This window comes from Bubalus bubalis, chromosome 4 (assembly GCF_019923935.1).
Source record: "Bubalus bubalis isolate 160015118507 breed Murrah chromosome 4, NDDB_SH_1, whole genome shotgun sequence".
In the NCBI taxonomy this organism is placed as follows: domain Eukaryota; kingdom Metazoa; phylum Chordata; class Mammalia; order Artiodactyla; family Bovidae; genus Bubalus; species Bubalus bubalis.
In genome coordinates this window covers 148511823-148524733 of record NC_059160.1, presented here as the reverse complement: position 1 = coordinate 148524733, position 12911 = coordinate 148511823, and the positions used below count along the sequence as shown (strand labels likewise).

At 37.0% G+C, this 12911-nt stretch overlaps 1 protein-coding gene across 6 annotated transcripts in view; it reads left to right on the top strand.

Moving 5' to 3' along the window:
• Positions 1 to 12911, top strand: part of CFAP70 (cilia and flagella associated protein 70) — an 83750-nt gene that overhangs the window by 19158 nt on the left and 51681 nt on the right. For all 6 annotated transcript variants that reach the window (XM_025284744.3, XM_025284739.3, XM_044942253.2 and 3 more), the window contains 3 exons: positions 114 to 208; positions 3667 to 3766; positions 9910 to 10044. In XM_025284744.3, coding sequence (XP_025140529.2) covers positions 114 to 208; positions 3667 to 3766; positions 9910 to 10044 — 330 coding nt within the window. The remainder of the gene's footprint in view (positions 1 to 113; positions 209 to 3666; positions 3767 to 9909; positions 10045 to 12911) is intronic.

The following is a 12911-nucleotide window of genomic DNA, read 5'->3' as shown; positions in this document are numbered from 1 at the left end:
TAGTAGTAATAAAACTATTATGATCAAATCCATCAAAAGAATGCCCTCAGATGGAGCTGGAGGCAACCATGCCATACTGAGAGAATAAAAGTCTCTGTCTTATGATTTTATAGGATAGGGAATTTAGGAACCAAGCAGAATGCATGAAGAAAAGGATTACTTGGGACTTGGAAAGTCGCTGCTACCTTGATCCTCCTGCAGTGGTCAGGTAGGAAGAGGGAGGGAGTATGTCTAACCAATAGGGACTGTGGGAAGAAATGTTTTATTATACTTTTGTTTACTTACAATTGAGTTAAGGTGATCTGAGAGTCTCTTCTACCACACGTACTAATAGCAGGCTTCTAGTGATGGTGGTTTAACCACGTGGATTCTTCTCTTTCGTATAAAAGAAGGTCAGACCTAGTGTGTGTGGTGGCTCTAGGTACTATTAGGTATGCAGGTTCTTTCTCTTTGCTCTGCCTTCTTTGATGTGTGCATTCCATACACAAGGTTATCTCATGGTTCGAGATGGCTCATTGGCTCTCTAGCCTGCACGGTCACATTCCTGGCAGAAAGTTGGAAGAGGCAACTGCTCATGTATTAAAAAAGGAAACATGCTGGCTGTATTAGCCCTTTTTGTAGAACCTTCCTTCATCTCATTGCCCATCTCTCGAAGAAAAGGAGACTTAGGAAAGAGTGGCTTTGTTGGACACATTGTCACCCATACCAGATCAGGATTTACTTACTAAAGCAGAACATGACAGTTTTGTGTGGTTACCTGTCAATCTCTGGTTGACCTAGTGATTAGGGAGAAGTGAGAAATAAAGGATTATCAATGTATGTAGTATCTGAATGAAAATATATATCTTTTTTAATTAATAAGCTATTTTTAGAACAGTTTTAGAATTTTGGAAAAATTGATCACATATTTCAGAGTTCTATATACCCAGCTTGATTGTAGTGTATAAAATAAATGTACATTGTTAGATTTGATTTGCTGATACTTCATTAAGGATATATTTTTTGCTATTATTACTTTGAACAGTTATCTATTTGACTAATTAAAAGTAAGAAAAAAATTTAAATTTATTTTACCTAAATCTTTTTCATTCTGATTCTCTTCCTGTCTTTATATGGATCCATATTTTCTGACCCATCTCATATCTTTTTCTGTGAAGACTTTTAGCATTTCTTGCATGACAGGTTTACTGGCCACAACTTGTTTCCATTTTTGTTTGACTAAAAGTCTGTCTTTCCTTCATCTTTGAAGGATAATTCCAGTAGATACAGAATTCTAAGTTGGTAGTTTGTTTCTTTCAGAATTGTAAGTATTACACATCATTCTCTTCTTGCTTGCATGATTTCTGAAAGAAAATCCAAGATAATTCTTATTCTTATTCCTTTATAGGTAAGTTTTTTTTTTTTTTCCTCTGGCTTCAAGATTTTATTTCTCTTTGGCTTTCTACAAGTTGAATATGATATACCTAGGTGTAGATTATATATATATATATATATATATATATATATATATATATAATGCTTGGTGCTCTCAGCTTTCTAGATCTGTGGTATCTGTCAATAATTTGGTGAAATTTGCAGCCATTGTGACTCAAATATTTCTTCTGCTTCTTTCTCACTTTTTTCCCCTCTGGTATTCCTATATACCTTTTGTAATTGTCCCACAGTTCTTAGATATTCTTTTGTACTTAAAAATTTTTTTTCTGCTTTCTGTTTCAGTTTGGAAAATTTTTATTGGCTCAGTAGCTTCAAGATCACAGATTTTTTTCCTCAGTTATGTCCAGTCTGTTGATAAGCCCATCAAATTAATTTTTCTTTTTTGTTAGTGTTTTTGGTTTCCAACGTTTCCTTTTGATTCTTTCTTTAGAATTTCCATCTCTCTACTTATATTACCCATCTGTTCTTACGTGTTTTCTACTTATTCCATTAGAGTTCTTATCATATTAATCAGTTATTTTAAATTATCTACCTGATAATTTCAAAATCTGTGTCATATCTGAGTCTAGTTCACACGATAGCTTTGCCTCTTCAGATGGTATTTTTCTTGCCTTTTAACATTTCTTGTAGTTTTTTTCTTTTGAAGGCTGGACGTTATGTTTTGGGTAATAAGAAATGTGGTGATTAGGTTTTTCCGGGTGAGGTTTTATGTTAACCTGGTTGGGAGGTAGGCTGTATTTAATTCTTTCGATAGCTGTGAGCTCTAGAGGCTTCAGCGTCCTTTTACTCCTTCCCTGTTGTCTTTGGGTTTGCTCAGAGCTTTTTCCCAAATAGGGTTTGTGTTTTGCAGATTCTCACTTATAATTCACTGTTATTATACTGGATCCTGTTGAATGGTGGTAAAGTGTTGGGGAAAGGAAGTTTTCTATAATCCTGTGATTAAATCTCAGTATTTTAATGAGTTTGAGTCCCGAGGTTGTGACTTCATAAGTGTATCTTTTTTTCTTCCTCTTCTCATGTGAGACAGGAAGGCTAAATAGGGCTTGAGTTGTCTAATTGCCCTTTCCCTGGGTCAAATAAAACTCTGGTTAAGTAGTTTCCCTTACAGAGCAGGCCTTTATTACAGAGAACACTCTGGACATATTGTAATACAGTTACTTTTCCCTTCTTTCTCGCTAGGACAATTTTTCTCCTGTTTTCACCATAAGAATCTGATGGAGCTCCTTGATTTAAACCCCAAGAAAGTGTGGAGACTCCCTAAGAGTGGGCATCCAGGAGTTTTTAACTCTCTGGTTAGTTCATTCTCAGCCTCCAGCAGTTTTTCACAATTATCTTTAAAGTGTTTCTACCAGTTAAACTGGCTCTAGTGGCTTCTGACGCCGTAAGCTAATCTTAGCTATGCTTCTCTGTACTTGCTTGTTTCTCTGTATTTCAAGGTGGTGATTTGCCGTAAGAACTTAATTCTTAGGTGGATCTAAGAAAAGTCATTGATTTTTTATTTGAACAGCTTTTTTCTTGTTGTGAGGACAGGAATGACAGCTTTCAAGCTCTTTATGTGTCCAGGGTGACACTGGAAGTCCTACTGGGATTACTTTCACAGTAGAAATAAATGTATTTTGTACTTTGTGCGTACTTGTTTGATTATTTCTTAGAATTAATCACTAGAAGTAGAATTTCTGGGTCAAGGACTATGAACATTTTAAAGACTTTTGATTCATATTGTCAAACTGCTCTCAAAAACTACAATTTGCTTCTCCTAGCAATATAGGATAATTATTTTTGGAATTTTATAACTATGAGAAGGTTTTAAAAATTCACATACCAAATAAGAATTTTTGCATATAAGTATTCTATTACTTTTAAAGAGAGGAATACTTCATTTTATTTTATTTATTTTTGTGTGTGTAATAAAGTTTTATTAAAGTATAAAGGAGATAGAGAAAGCTTCTGACATGGACACAGAAGGGGACAGAAAGAATACCTGCCTTCTGGTCTTTAGCTGGATGTTATATAGTTGCTAAGTAAAAAGTAAAAGTAAAAAGTCGCTCAGTCGTGTCTGACTCTGCGACCCCGTGGACTGTAGCCTACCAGGCTCCTCCATCCATGGGATTCTCCAGGCAACAATACTGGAGTGGGTTGCCATTTCCTTCTCCAGGAATACTTCATTTTAACCTTAATTATACTAACCTCATTTTTGCATATAATGCTAATGGGCTGATGCTTGATTTGCAGCTTTCAGAAACGAATTGCTGATCGCCGATTTTGGCCTGTAGAAATCACAAGGGTTCCTCTGGTTGCTGTGCCCAAAGGGAAATCTGCTAAATTCGAAAAGGTAAATTTGTTCACTTAAAAATATTTGTAGAAGAAATGCTGTGTCAGACCCAGCCTGTTACTCTGCTTCTAATTCTGATACCAAAGGAAAATGTGAACCGTGTGGCTGTTCCCTAGGGTAGCCAGCTCATCCTAATTTGCTTAATATTAATAATTTCCCAGTTTTAGTGCTGCAAGTCTCATGTGTCAGGACACTCCCTTGTTCCTGGCAAATCATGTGTCAGGACACTCCCTTGTTCCTGGCAGATCAGAATGACTGGTAACCCTAGTTCCCTGTTGTCCACTGAAAGTTATTTAGGCTTTATTCTCAGATATCCTGTTTCCCTTTAGCCCTTTGTTATAGTTTTACCACAAGTAAAACTATGAAATAGCCTTTGAATACATCAAAAGTAGCTAAATATTGGCTATATGGTTCAACCTAATACATCTTTCCAAATTTATTTTAGACTGACCTACTTAAAATGTTTTAGCCTGCTAATTTTCATAGGTGTGCTACTATTCTGAAAAGATATAGCTTTGATGAGCCTGGAACAAGTTCTCTACTGTTTTTTGTTTGTTTATGATAAAAATAAATGCATGTGTCCGAATGACTCTATTTCCAATTCATCCCACTGACTATGCCAACACTTGCTTCCTATCCTGCTGAAGAAGAAAACCACAGCAAGTAGGTCAATAATGTCTACTGCAAAAGACCTGTCTTTAAAAAAATTGAAATATAGTTGTTGCACAATATTGTTAGTTTTTCAGGTATACTACATAATGATTTGATACTTACATACATTATGAAGTGTTCACCATGATAAGTCTAGTAGCCATCTGTCCCCTTGTAAAGTTATTACGGTAATATTGACCACATTCCTTATGTTGTGTATTATTACAGTATATCTCTGTGATGTATATTACATAACTGGTTGTGTGGACCTCTTAATCTCCTTCAGTTGTTTTCTGTCACCCACTCAATCACCGCTCCCTTTGGGCAACTACCCGTTCTTCTCTGTTTTTGTTTTATTTTATTCTTTCTTTTTGATTCCACATATAAGTGAGATGATGTGGTATTTGTCTTTCTGTGTCTGACTTATTTCACTTAGCATAATACTTTCTAGATCCATCCATGTTGTCACAAATGGCAAGATTTCTGTTTTTATGGCTGAGTAACATTCCATTGTATATGTATATGCCACATCTTTGTCTTTTTAAATCAAGTTATGTATCTATTTTTGGCTTTGCTGGGTCTTCGTTGCTACATGGGCTTTTCTCTAGCTGCACTGTGTGGATACTAGGCTCTAGTTGAAGCGCACAAGCTTCTCATTGCACTGGCTTGTTGCAGAGCGTGGGCTCTAGCGTGTGTGGGCTTCGTAGCTGTAGCACGTGGGCACAGGAGTTGTGGCTCCCCGGCTCTGGAGCACAGGCTCAGTAGTTTTGGCACTTGGGCTTAGTTGCCCCATGGCATGTGGAATCTTCTGTACCAGGGATGGAACCCATGTCTCTTGCTTTGTCAGATGGATTCTTTACTACTGAGCCACCAGGGAAGCCCTTTCTTTATCTATTGATAGACACTTAGGTCACTTCCATATCTATTTTACATAATCCTGTGATGAATATTGAAGTGCATATTTCTTTTCCAGTTAATGATATTGTTTTCTTCAGGTAAATACACCAAAGTGAAAATGCTAGATCAGATGGCAGGTATATTTTTAATTTTTTGTGGAGCCTCCCTAGCGTTTTCCATAATGGCTCACCAATTTATAATCCCATCAACAGTACATTGTTGTACTGTTGTACTGAGAAGACACTTCCCTTTTCTCCACATCCTTGCCAGTGCTTATCGTCTTTTGATGGCAGCCATTCTGACAGGGGGCTTCCCACATGGCTCACTGGTAAAGAATCTGCCTGCCGAGACAGAAGACACAGGTTCGATCCTTGGGTCGGGAAGATCCTCTGGAGGAGGAAATGGCAACCCACTCTAGTTTCCTTGCCTGGACAATCCCGTGGATAGAGGACCCTGGTGAGCTACAGTCCATGGGGTCACAAAATGCTGGACACGGCTGAGCACACGTGCTTGCTTTCTTACAGGTGTGAGATGATGTTTCATCGTGGTTTTGATTTGAATCCCCTGATGGTTATTGATATTGAACATCTTTTCACGTACCTGTTGGTCATCTGTATGCCTTCTCTGGAAAAATGCGTATGAACATCTTCTGCCCATTTTTAAATCCAGTTGTTTGGGTTTTTTTTTTTTTAGGTTGTGTTGTATGAGTTCTTTGTACATTTTGAATATTAACCCTGTTTTGAATATTCAGTTTGCAAATATTTTCTCCCATTTAGTAAGTGCCCTTTTCGTTTTGCTCATAGTTTCTTTTCCTGTGTAAAAACTTTTTAGATTCATATAGTCCAATTTATTTTTACTTTTGTTTCCCTTGCCTGAGGAGTCATAGCCAATAAATACTGCTGCCAAAGAGTGTATTGCCTCTGTTTCCCTCTAGAAGTTTTATGGTTTCAGGTGTTACATTTAAGTCTTTTATCCATTTTGAGTTTAGTCTTGTATACATTTTGAGAAAGTAGGCCAGCTGATTCTTTAGCTTGTCCAGTTTTCCCATCACCATTTATTGAGGAGACTGTATTTTTCATTGTGTGTTCTTCTTTCCTATGTTATAAATTAATTGACCATATGAGTGTTATTTCTTTACTCCCTGTTCTGTTCCATTGATCTCTGTGTGTGTTTTTGTGCCAGTACCATACTGTCTTTATTACCCTAGCTTTGTAGTACAGTTGAAATCAGGGAGCATGATATCTTCAGCTTTATTCTTCTTTCTTGAGATTGTTTGGTTATTCAGAGTCTTTTGTGTCTCCTTTTAGAGCCTTTAGAGCCTCCTTTTGTGGCAAATTTTAGAATTATTTGTTTTAGTTCTGTGAAAAATGCCCTTGGTATTTTGATAGGAATTGCATTGAGTCTTTAGTGCCTGGAGAGTAGTATTTTAACAATATTAATCTTTCAATCCATAAGCATGGTATATTTTTACATTTGTTTGTGTCATCTTCAGTTTCTTTCCTTAGTATCTTGTACTTTTCAGAGTACAAGTCTTTTGCCACCTTACTTATATTTATTCCTAGATATTTTATTTTTTTGATGCATTTTTAAATTGGAGTGTTTTCTTAATTCTTCTTTCTGATAATTCATTGTTAGTATGTAGAAATGAAGTGGATTTCTGATATTGATTTTATATCCTGCAAATTTATTGAATTCATTTATTAGTTCTAGTAGTTTTGGGAGGCATCTTTAGGATTTTCTGTATACAATACCATGTCTGCAAACAGTGGCAGCTTTATTACTTCTTCCTTTCCAATTTGGATTCCTTTTTTTTTTCTTTTTGTTTTCTGAGTGCTGTGCCTAAGACTTCTAATACTATGTTGAATAAAAGTGGTAAGAGTGAGCATCCGTGTCTTGTTCTTGATCTCAGAGGAGATACTTTCAGCTTCTTACCTTTGAGGATGATGTTGGCTTTGCATTTGTCATATATAGCCTATATGATGTTGAGATGCATTTCCTCTATACCCACTTTCTTGAGGGTTTTTAATCATAAATGGATGTTGAATTTTATCAAATGCTTTTTCTGCATCTGTCAAGAAGATCATATTTTTATTCTTCAGTTTGTTAATGTAGTATATTGCATTGATTGATTTGTGGATATAAAGCTCCAGGAGTTAGTGATAGAGAGGGAAGCCTGGCATGCTGCAGTCCATGGGGTTGCAAAGAGTTGGACACGACTGAGCAACTGAACTGAACTGAACCCATTCATACATCCCTGTATTAAATCCCAGTTGGTCATAGTGTACAATTCTTTTAATGTATTGTTGAATTTAGTTTCCTGATATTTTGTTGAGGATTTTGAAATTTATATTCATCAGGGATATGATTTCTAAAACAACATAATGTTATCATATGAAGACAGGACTTTAAGTCTAATTTCTGATTATTGTTTTTGTCTTTTTTTTTTTTTTTTGGTTATGCTGCATATTCATTGCTGAGCATGGGCTTTCTCTAGTTGTGGTGAGTGGGGGCGACGCTGTAGTTGTGGGCTTCTCATTGTGAAGCACAGGCTCTAGGTGTATGGGGTTCAGTAGCTGCAGCACACGGGCTCAGTAGTTGTGGCTCATGGGCTTAATTGCTCCATGGCATGTGGAATCTTCCTGGACCAGGGTGCAAACCCATGTCCCCTGCATTGGCAGGTGGATTTTTATCCATTGTACCACCAGAGAAGTCCTTTGATATTGTTATAATCAGCAAAATCAAAGAGATTACTTTTAACCTTGTGTGTTTTCCTTCATTTAATTGATTTTTTTCCTTGTAAATGTTTTCTATGGCAAACCATACAACCATTAAAACTTATGTTAACACATATTTACTGACATGTTCTTCATCTTTGTAATGAGAATGTAGATGAGATTAGGGTTGACAAATGCATGATGGCAGGCTGTCATTCATCTGCCTTCATCCATGGCAAAATATTCTTTCCTTTTGAACCCATCCTTTTGAATCCAGATAAGGACGTAGAATCTTTGTCAACACAGTATTCTAAAACACCTCCACTAATATCAGAATTTAAGCGTAAGTTAAATCCTGTTTGTCATCACTGGTCCAGATGATTTGTAAGGCTCTTTTCATTTATATGAACCTGTGAACTAAAGCTAAGGCCACAGTCTGATTTCTTTTAAGCTTTTGTTATTGTTGTTATTGTTTTTTTGCAAAGTTTCATTTTTTTTATTTTCATTTTTTTTATATTTTATTTTGTTTTTTTAACTTTACAATATTGTATTGGTTTTGCCATATATCAAAATGAATCCACCACTGGTATACATGTGTTCCCCTCCTGAACCCTCCTCCCTCCTCCCTCCCCATACCCTCCCTCTGGGTCGTCCCAGTGCACCAGCCCCAAGCATCCAGTATCGTGCATCGAACCTGGACTGGCGACTCGTTTCATATATGATATTATACATGTTTCAATGCCATTCTCCCAAATCATCCCACCCTCTCCCTCTCCCACAGAGTCCAAAAGACTGTTCTATACATCAGTGTCTCTTTTGCTGTCTCGTATACAGGGTTATTGTTACCATCTTTCTAAATTCCATATATATGCGTTAGTATACTGTATTGGTGTTTTTCTTTCTGGCTTACTTCACTCTGTATAATAGGCTCCAGTTTCATCCACCTCATTAGAACTGATTCAAATGTATTCCTTTTAATGGCTGAGTAATACTCCATTGTATATATGTACCATAGCTTTCTTATCCGTTTGTCTGATGGACATCTAGGTTGCTTCCATGTCCTGGCTATTGTAAACAGTGCTGCAATGAACATTGGGGTACACGTGTCTCTTTCAATTCTGGTTTCCTCAGTGTGTATGCCCAGCAGTGGGATTGCTGGATCATAAGGCAGTTCTATTTCCAGTTTTTTAAGGAATTTCCTCACTGTTCTCCATAGTGGCTGTACTAGTTTGCATTCCTACCAACAGTGTAAGAGGGTTCTCTTTTATCCACACCCTCTCCAGCATTTATTGCTTGTAGACTTTTGGATCGCAGCCATTCTGACTGGTGTGATGAAATGGTACCTCATAGTGGTTTTGATCTGCATTTCTCTGATAATGAGCGATGTTAAGCATCTTTTCATGTGTTTGTTAGCCATCTGTATGTCTTCTTTGGAGAAATGTCTATTTAGTTCTTTGGCCCATTTTTTGATTGGGTCTTTTATTTTTCTGGAATTGAGCTGTAGGAGTTGCTTGTATATTTTTGAGATTAGTTGTTTGTCAGTTGCTTCATTTGCTATTATTGCAAAGTTTCATTTTTTCCTAAGAAGCAACATGAGAAATTGACTTTTTGGTTGAATATACATTATTAGAGTATTTGCTGATCAAACTACTATCTTTACTGTTAATTAACACTGTTAATATATATTGTCTCAGTGATCATGGTATTATTAAACCCACTTATAAATAAATAAGCAGAGACCCAAAATGTCTATATAACTGGCTCAAATCAAGTAGCATAGCTAGTTCCTAAAGTCAGGTCTTTGCTCTGCTCAGTCAGAGCTCCAGACCTTATGGTACATTACTCTGTAACACTAACAGCTATCTGTTTTTATTCCTTTAGACTGATGATGAAGGTCAGTTTTCATTTCATGGTGTGGCTTATGTTAATATGGTGCCATTGCTGTATCCAGGTGTAAAGAAGATTCGGGGAGCTTTTCATGTTTACCCTTACCTAGATAGTACAGTCTATGAAAAGGTAAGAAAAATTAGTATAAAAGTTATCATCCAAATTTATTCTTATATATGTGTTTACTTATATCTTTAGCACACACATCTTTGCAGTTGATATTTGAAAACAACTGATACACTGGGATGTTAAATATAGAGCCTTGAAGTCTTTTGCCCTTGAATCTTAAAAACTTTAGGATAACAAAAAGCCCCAAACTGGAAACAACCCAAATTTCTATCAACAGGTATTCAGAAAAACAAATTATGTGGTATAACCATACAATGGAATACTATTTGGCAATAAAAAGGAAAGAGCTATTAAACATGCAACATGGATAAATCTCAAATGTATTATGATAAATGAAAGAAACCAGATAAAAAAGGGTGCATACTGTATGATGCCAATGAAATACAGTTACTGGAAAGTAGAAAGCAAATCAGTGGTTGCTTGGGAACAGGAATAGAGGGAAGAATGGATTACAAAAGAAATATGAAAAAAAATTTAGAGATGATGAGAATATTGGTTATTCTGACTGATGAAATCGTAGACTTTAAATATGTAGTTTATATTGAAAAGCAGAGACATTACTTTGCCAACAAAGGTCCATCTAGTCAAGGCTATGGTTTTTCCAGTGGTCATGTATGGATGTGAGAGTTGGACTATAAAGAAAGCTGAGTGCCAAAGAATTGATGCTTTTGAACTGTGGTGTTGGAGAAGACCCTTGAGAGTCCCTTGGACTGCAAGGAGATCCAGCCAGTCCATCCTAAAGGAGATCAGTCCTGGGTGTTCACTGGAAGGACTGATGCTGAAGCTGAAACTCCAGTACTATGGCCACCTGATGTGAAGAGCTAACTCATCTGAAAAGACCCTAATGCTGGGAAAGATTGAGGGCAGAAGGGGACAACAGAGGATGAGATGGTTAGATGGCATCACTGACTGAATGGACATGGGTTTGGGTGGACTCTGGGAGTTGTTGATGGACAGGGAGGCCTGGCGTGCTACAGTCCATGAGGTCTCAAAGAGTTGGACATGACTAAGTGATGGGTGTGTAGTCACTCAGTCGGATCTGACTCTTTGGGACCCTTTGGACTGTAGCTCACCAGGCTTCTCAGTTCATGGGCTTCTCCAGGCAAGAATACTGGAATGGTTTGCCTTGTCCTGCTCCAGGGGATCTTCCAAACCCAGGAATCGAACCACGTTTCCTGTGTCTCTTGCATTGGCAGGCAGATTCTTTACCTGCTGAGCCACTGGGGAAGCCTTTTATCAATCAGAATATTCTTTCCTTTTGAACCCATCCTTTTGAATCCAGATAAGGACGTAGAATCTTTGTCAACACAGTATTCTAAAACATCTCCACTAAAATCAGAATTTAAGCATAAGTTCAGAGAAGGCAATGGCACCCCACTCCAGTACTCCTGCCTGGAAAATCCCATGGATGGAGGAGCCTGGTAGGCTGCAGTCCATGGGGTCACTGAGGGTCAGACACGACTGAGCGACTTCACTTTCACTTTTCACTTTCATGCATTGGAAAAGGAAATGGCAACCCACTCCAGTGTTCTTGCCTGGAGAATCCCAGGGATGGGGGAGCCTGGTGGGCTGCCGTCTATGGGGTCGCACAGAGTCGGACACAACTGAAGCCACTTAGCAGGAGCAGCAAGCATAAGTTAAATCCTGTTTGTCATCACTGGTCCAGATGATTTGTATAGGCATACCTTATTTTATGGTACTTTGCTTTATTATTCTTTACAGATGTTGTATTTTCTTTTTACAAATTGAAGGTTTGTAGTAACCCTGAAATGAGCAACTCTGTGGGTGATATTTTCCATCTGCATTTGCTCATTTTGTGTCTCTCTCTCACATTTTAATTCTCACAGTACTTCAAACATTATTGTTTTATTTGTTATAGTGATCTGTGTTGTTACTAATCTAATCATTTTGGCCTTTTTTTAGTGAAGAAGTGAAGAAGTATTTTTAAATTAAGATCTGTACATTGGTTTTTGAGACATTGCTATTGTACACTTAATAGATTACAGTATAGTGTAAACATAGCTTTTATTTGCATTGGGAAACCAAAAAATCCATGTCTTGCTTTACTGCAATATTTGCTTTATTGATGTAGTCTGGAACCAACCTGCAGTATCTCTAAAGTAAGCCTATATTTCAATTTTACCTCAATAAAGTTGGATACAAAATCTTGAGAATAATTCAAGAAGTCTATTTTGTTCAGTATGTGAAAATTTAAATCCATGTACTGATTAATGAACTATAATATGGTTCTTGCAATTTTCAGATGTTAAAATTCAAATTATTTATTTAAGAGAAAAATCAGTTTTATCATGTTGCTTCTTAGGAGAAAGTGCAGCTTTATAAAAATCAATAATAACAAAAACAGATTACTATTTCATCATTATTAGGACAGCTATTACTCAATAGTAGAGTCATGAAAGACCCATCATCTCTATTTGAAAACCAAATGAGTAATAAACTCTGTATAAGTATCCTTTGAATCAGAAGTCAGGTTTATAGGGATGTGTCTGAAATAAATAATAGGATCAAAGCCCTTATATTCATGAAAACTTTTGGGGATCAATAATAGCAAAGCTAAACTTAAGATTAAATGTCTAATAATACAGGATGGAGTAATAGATTTTTGTAAATAAAAATGGTGGAACTTGCACCCATTAAAAAGATAAGCATTATGGCTTCCCTGGTGGTCCAGGGGTTAAAGAATCCACCTTGCTTCACAGGACACAGGTTCAGTCCTTGCTTTGGGAAGGTCTCGTATACTGCAGGGAAACTAAGTCCGTGCATCACAACTACTGAAGCCTGCGTGCCTAGTGCCTGGGCTCCGCAACAAGAGAAGCCACCATAATGCAAAGCTTGGCCCCTCAACT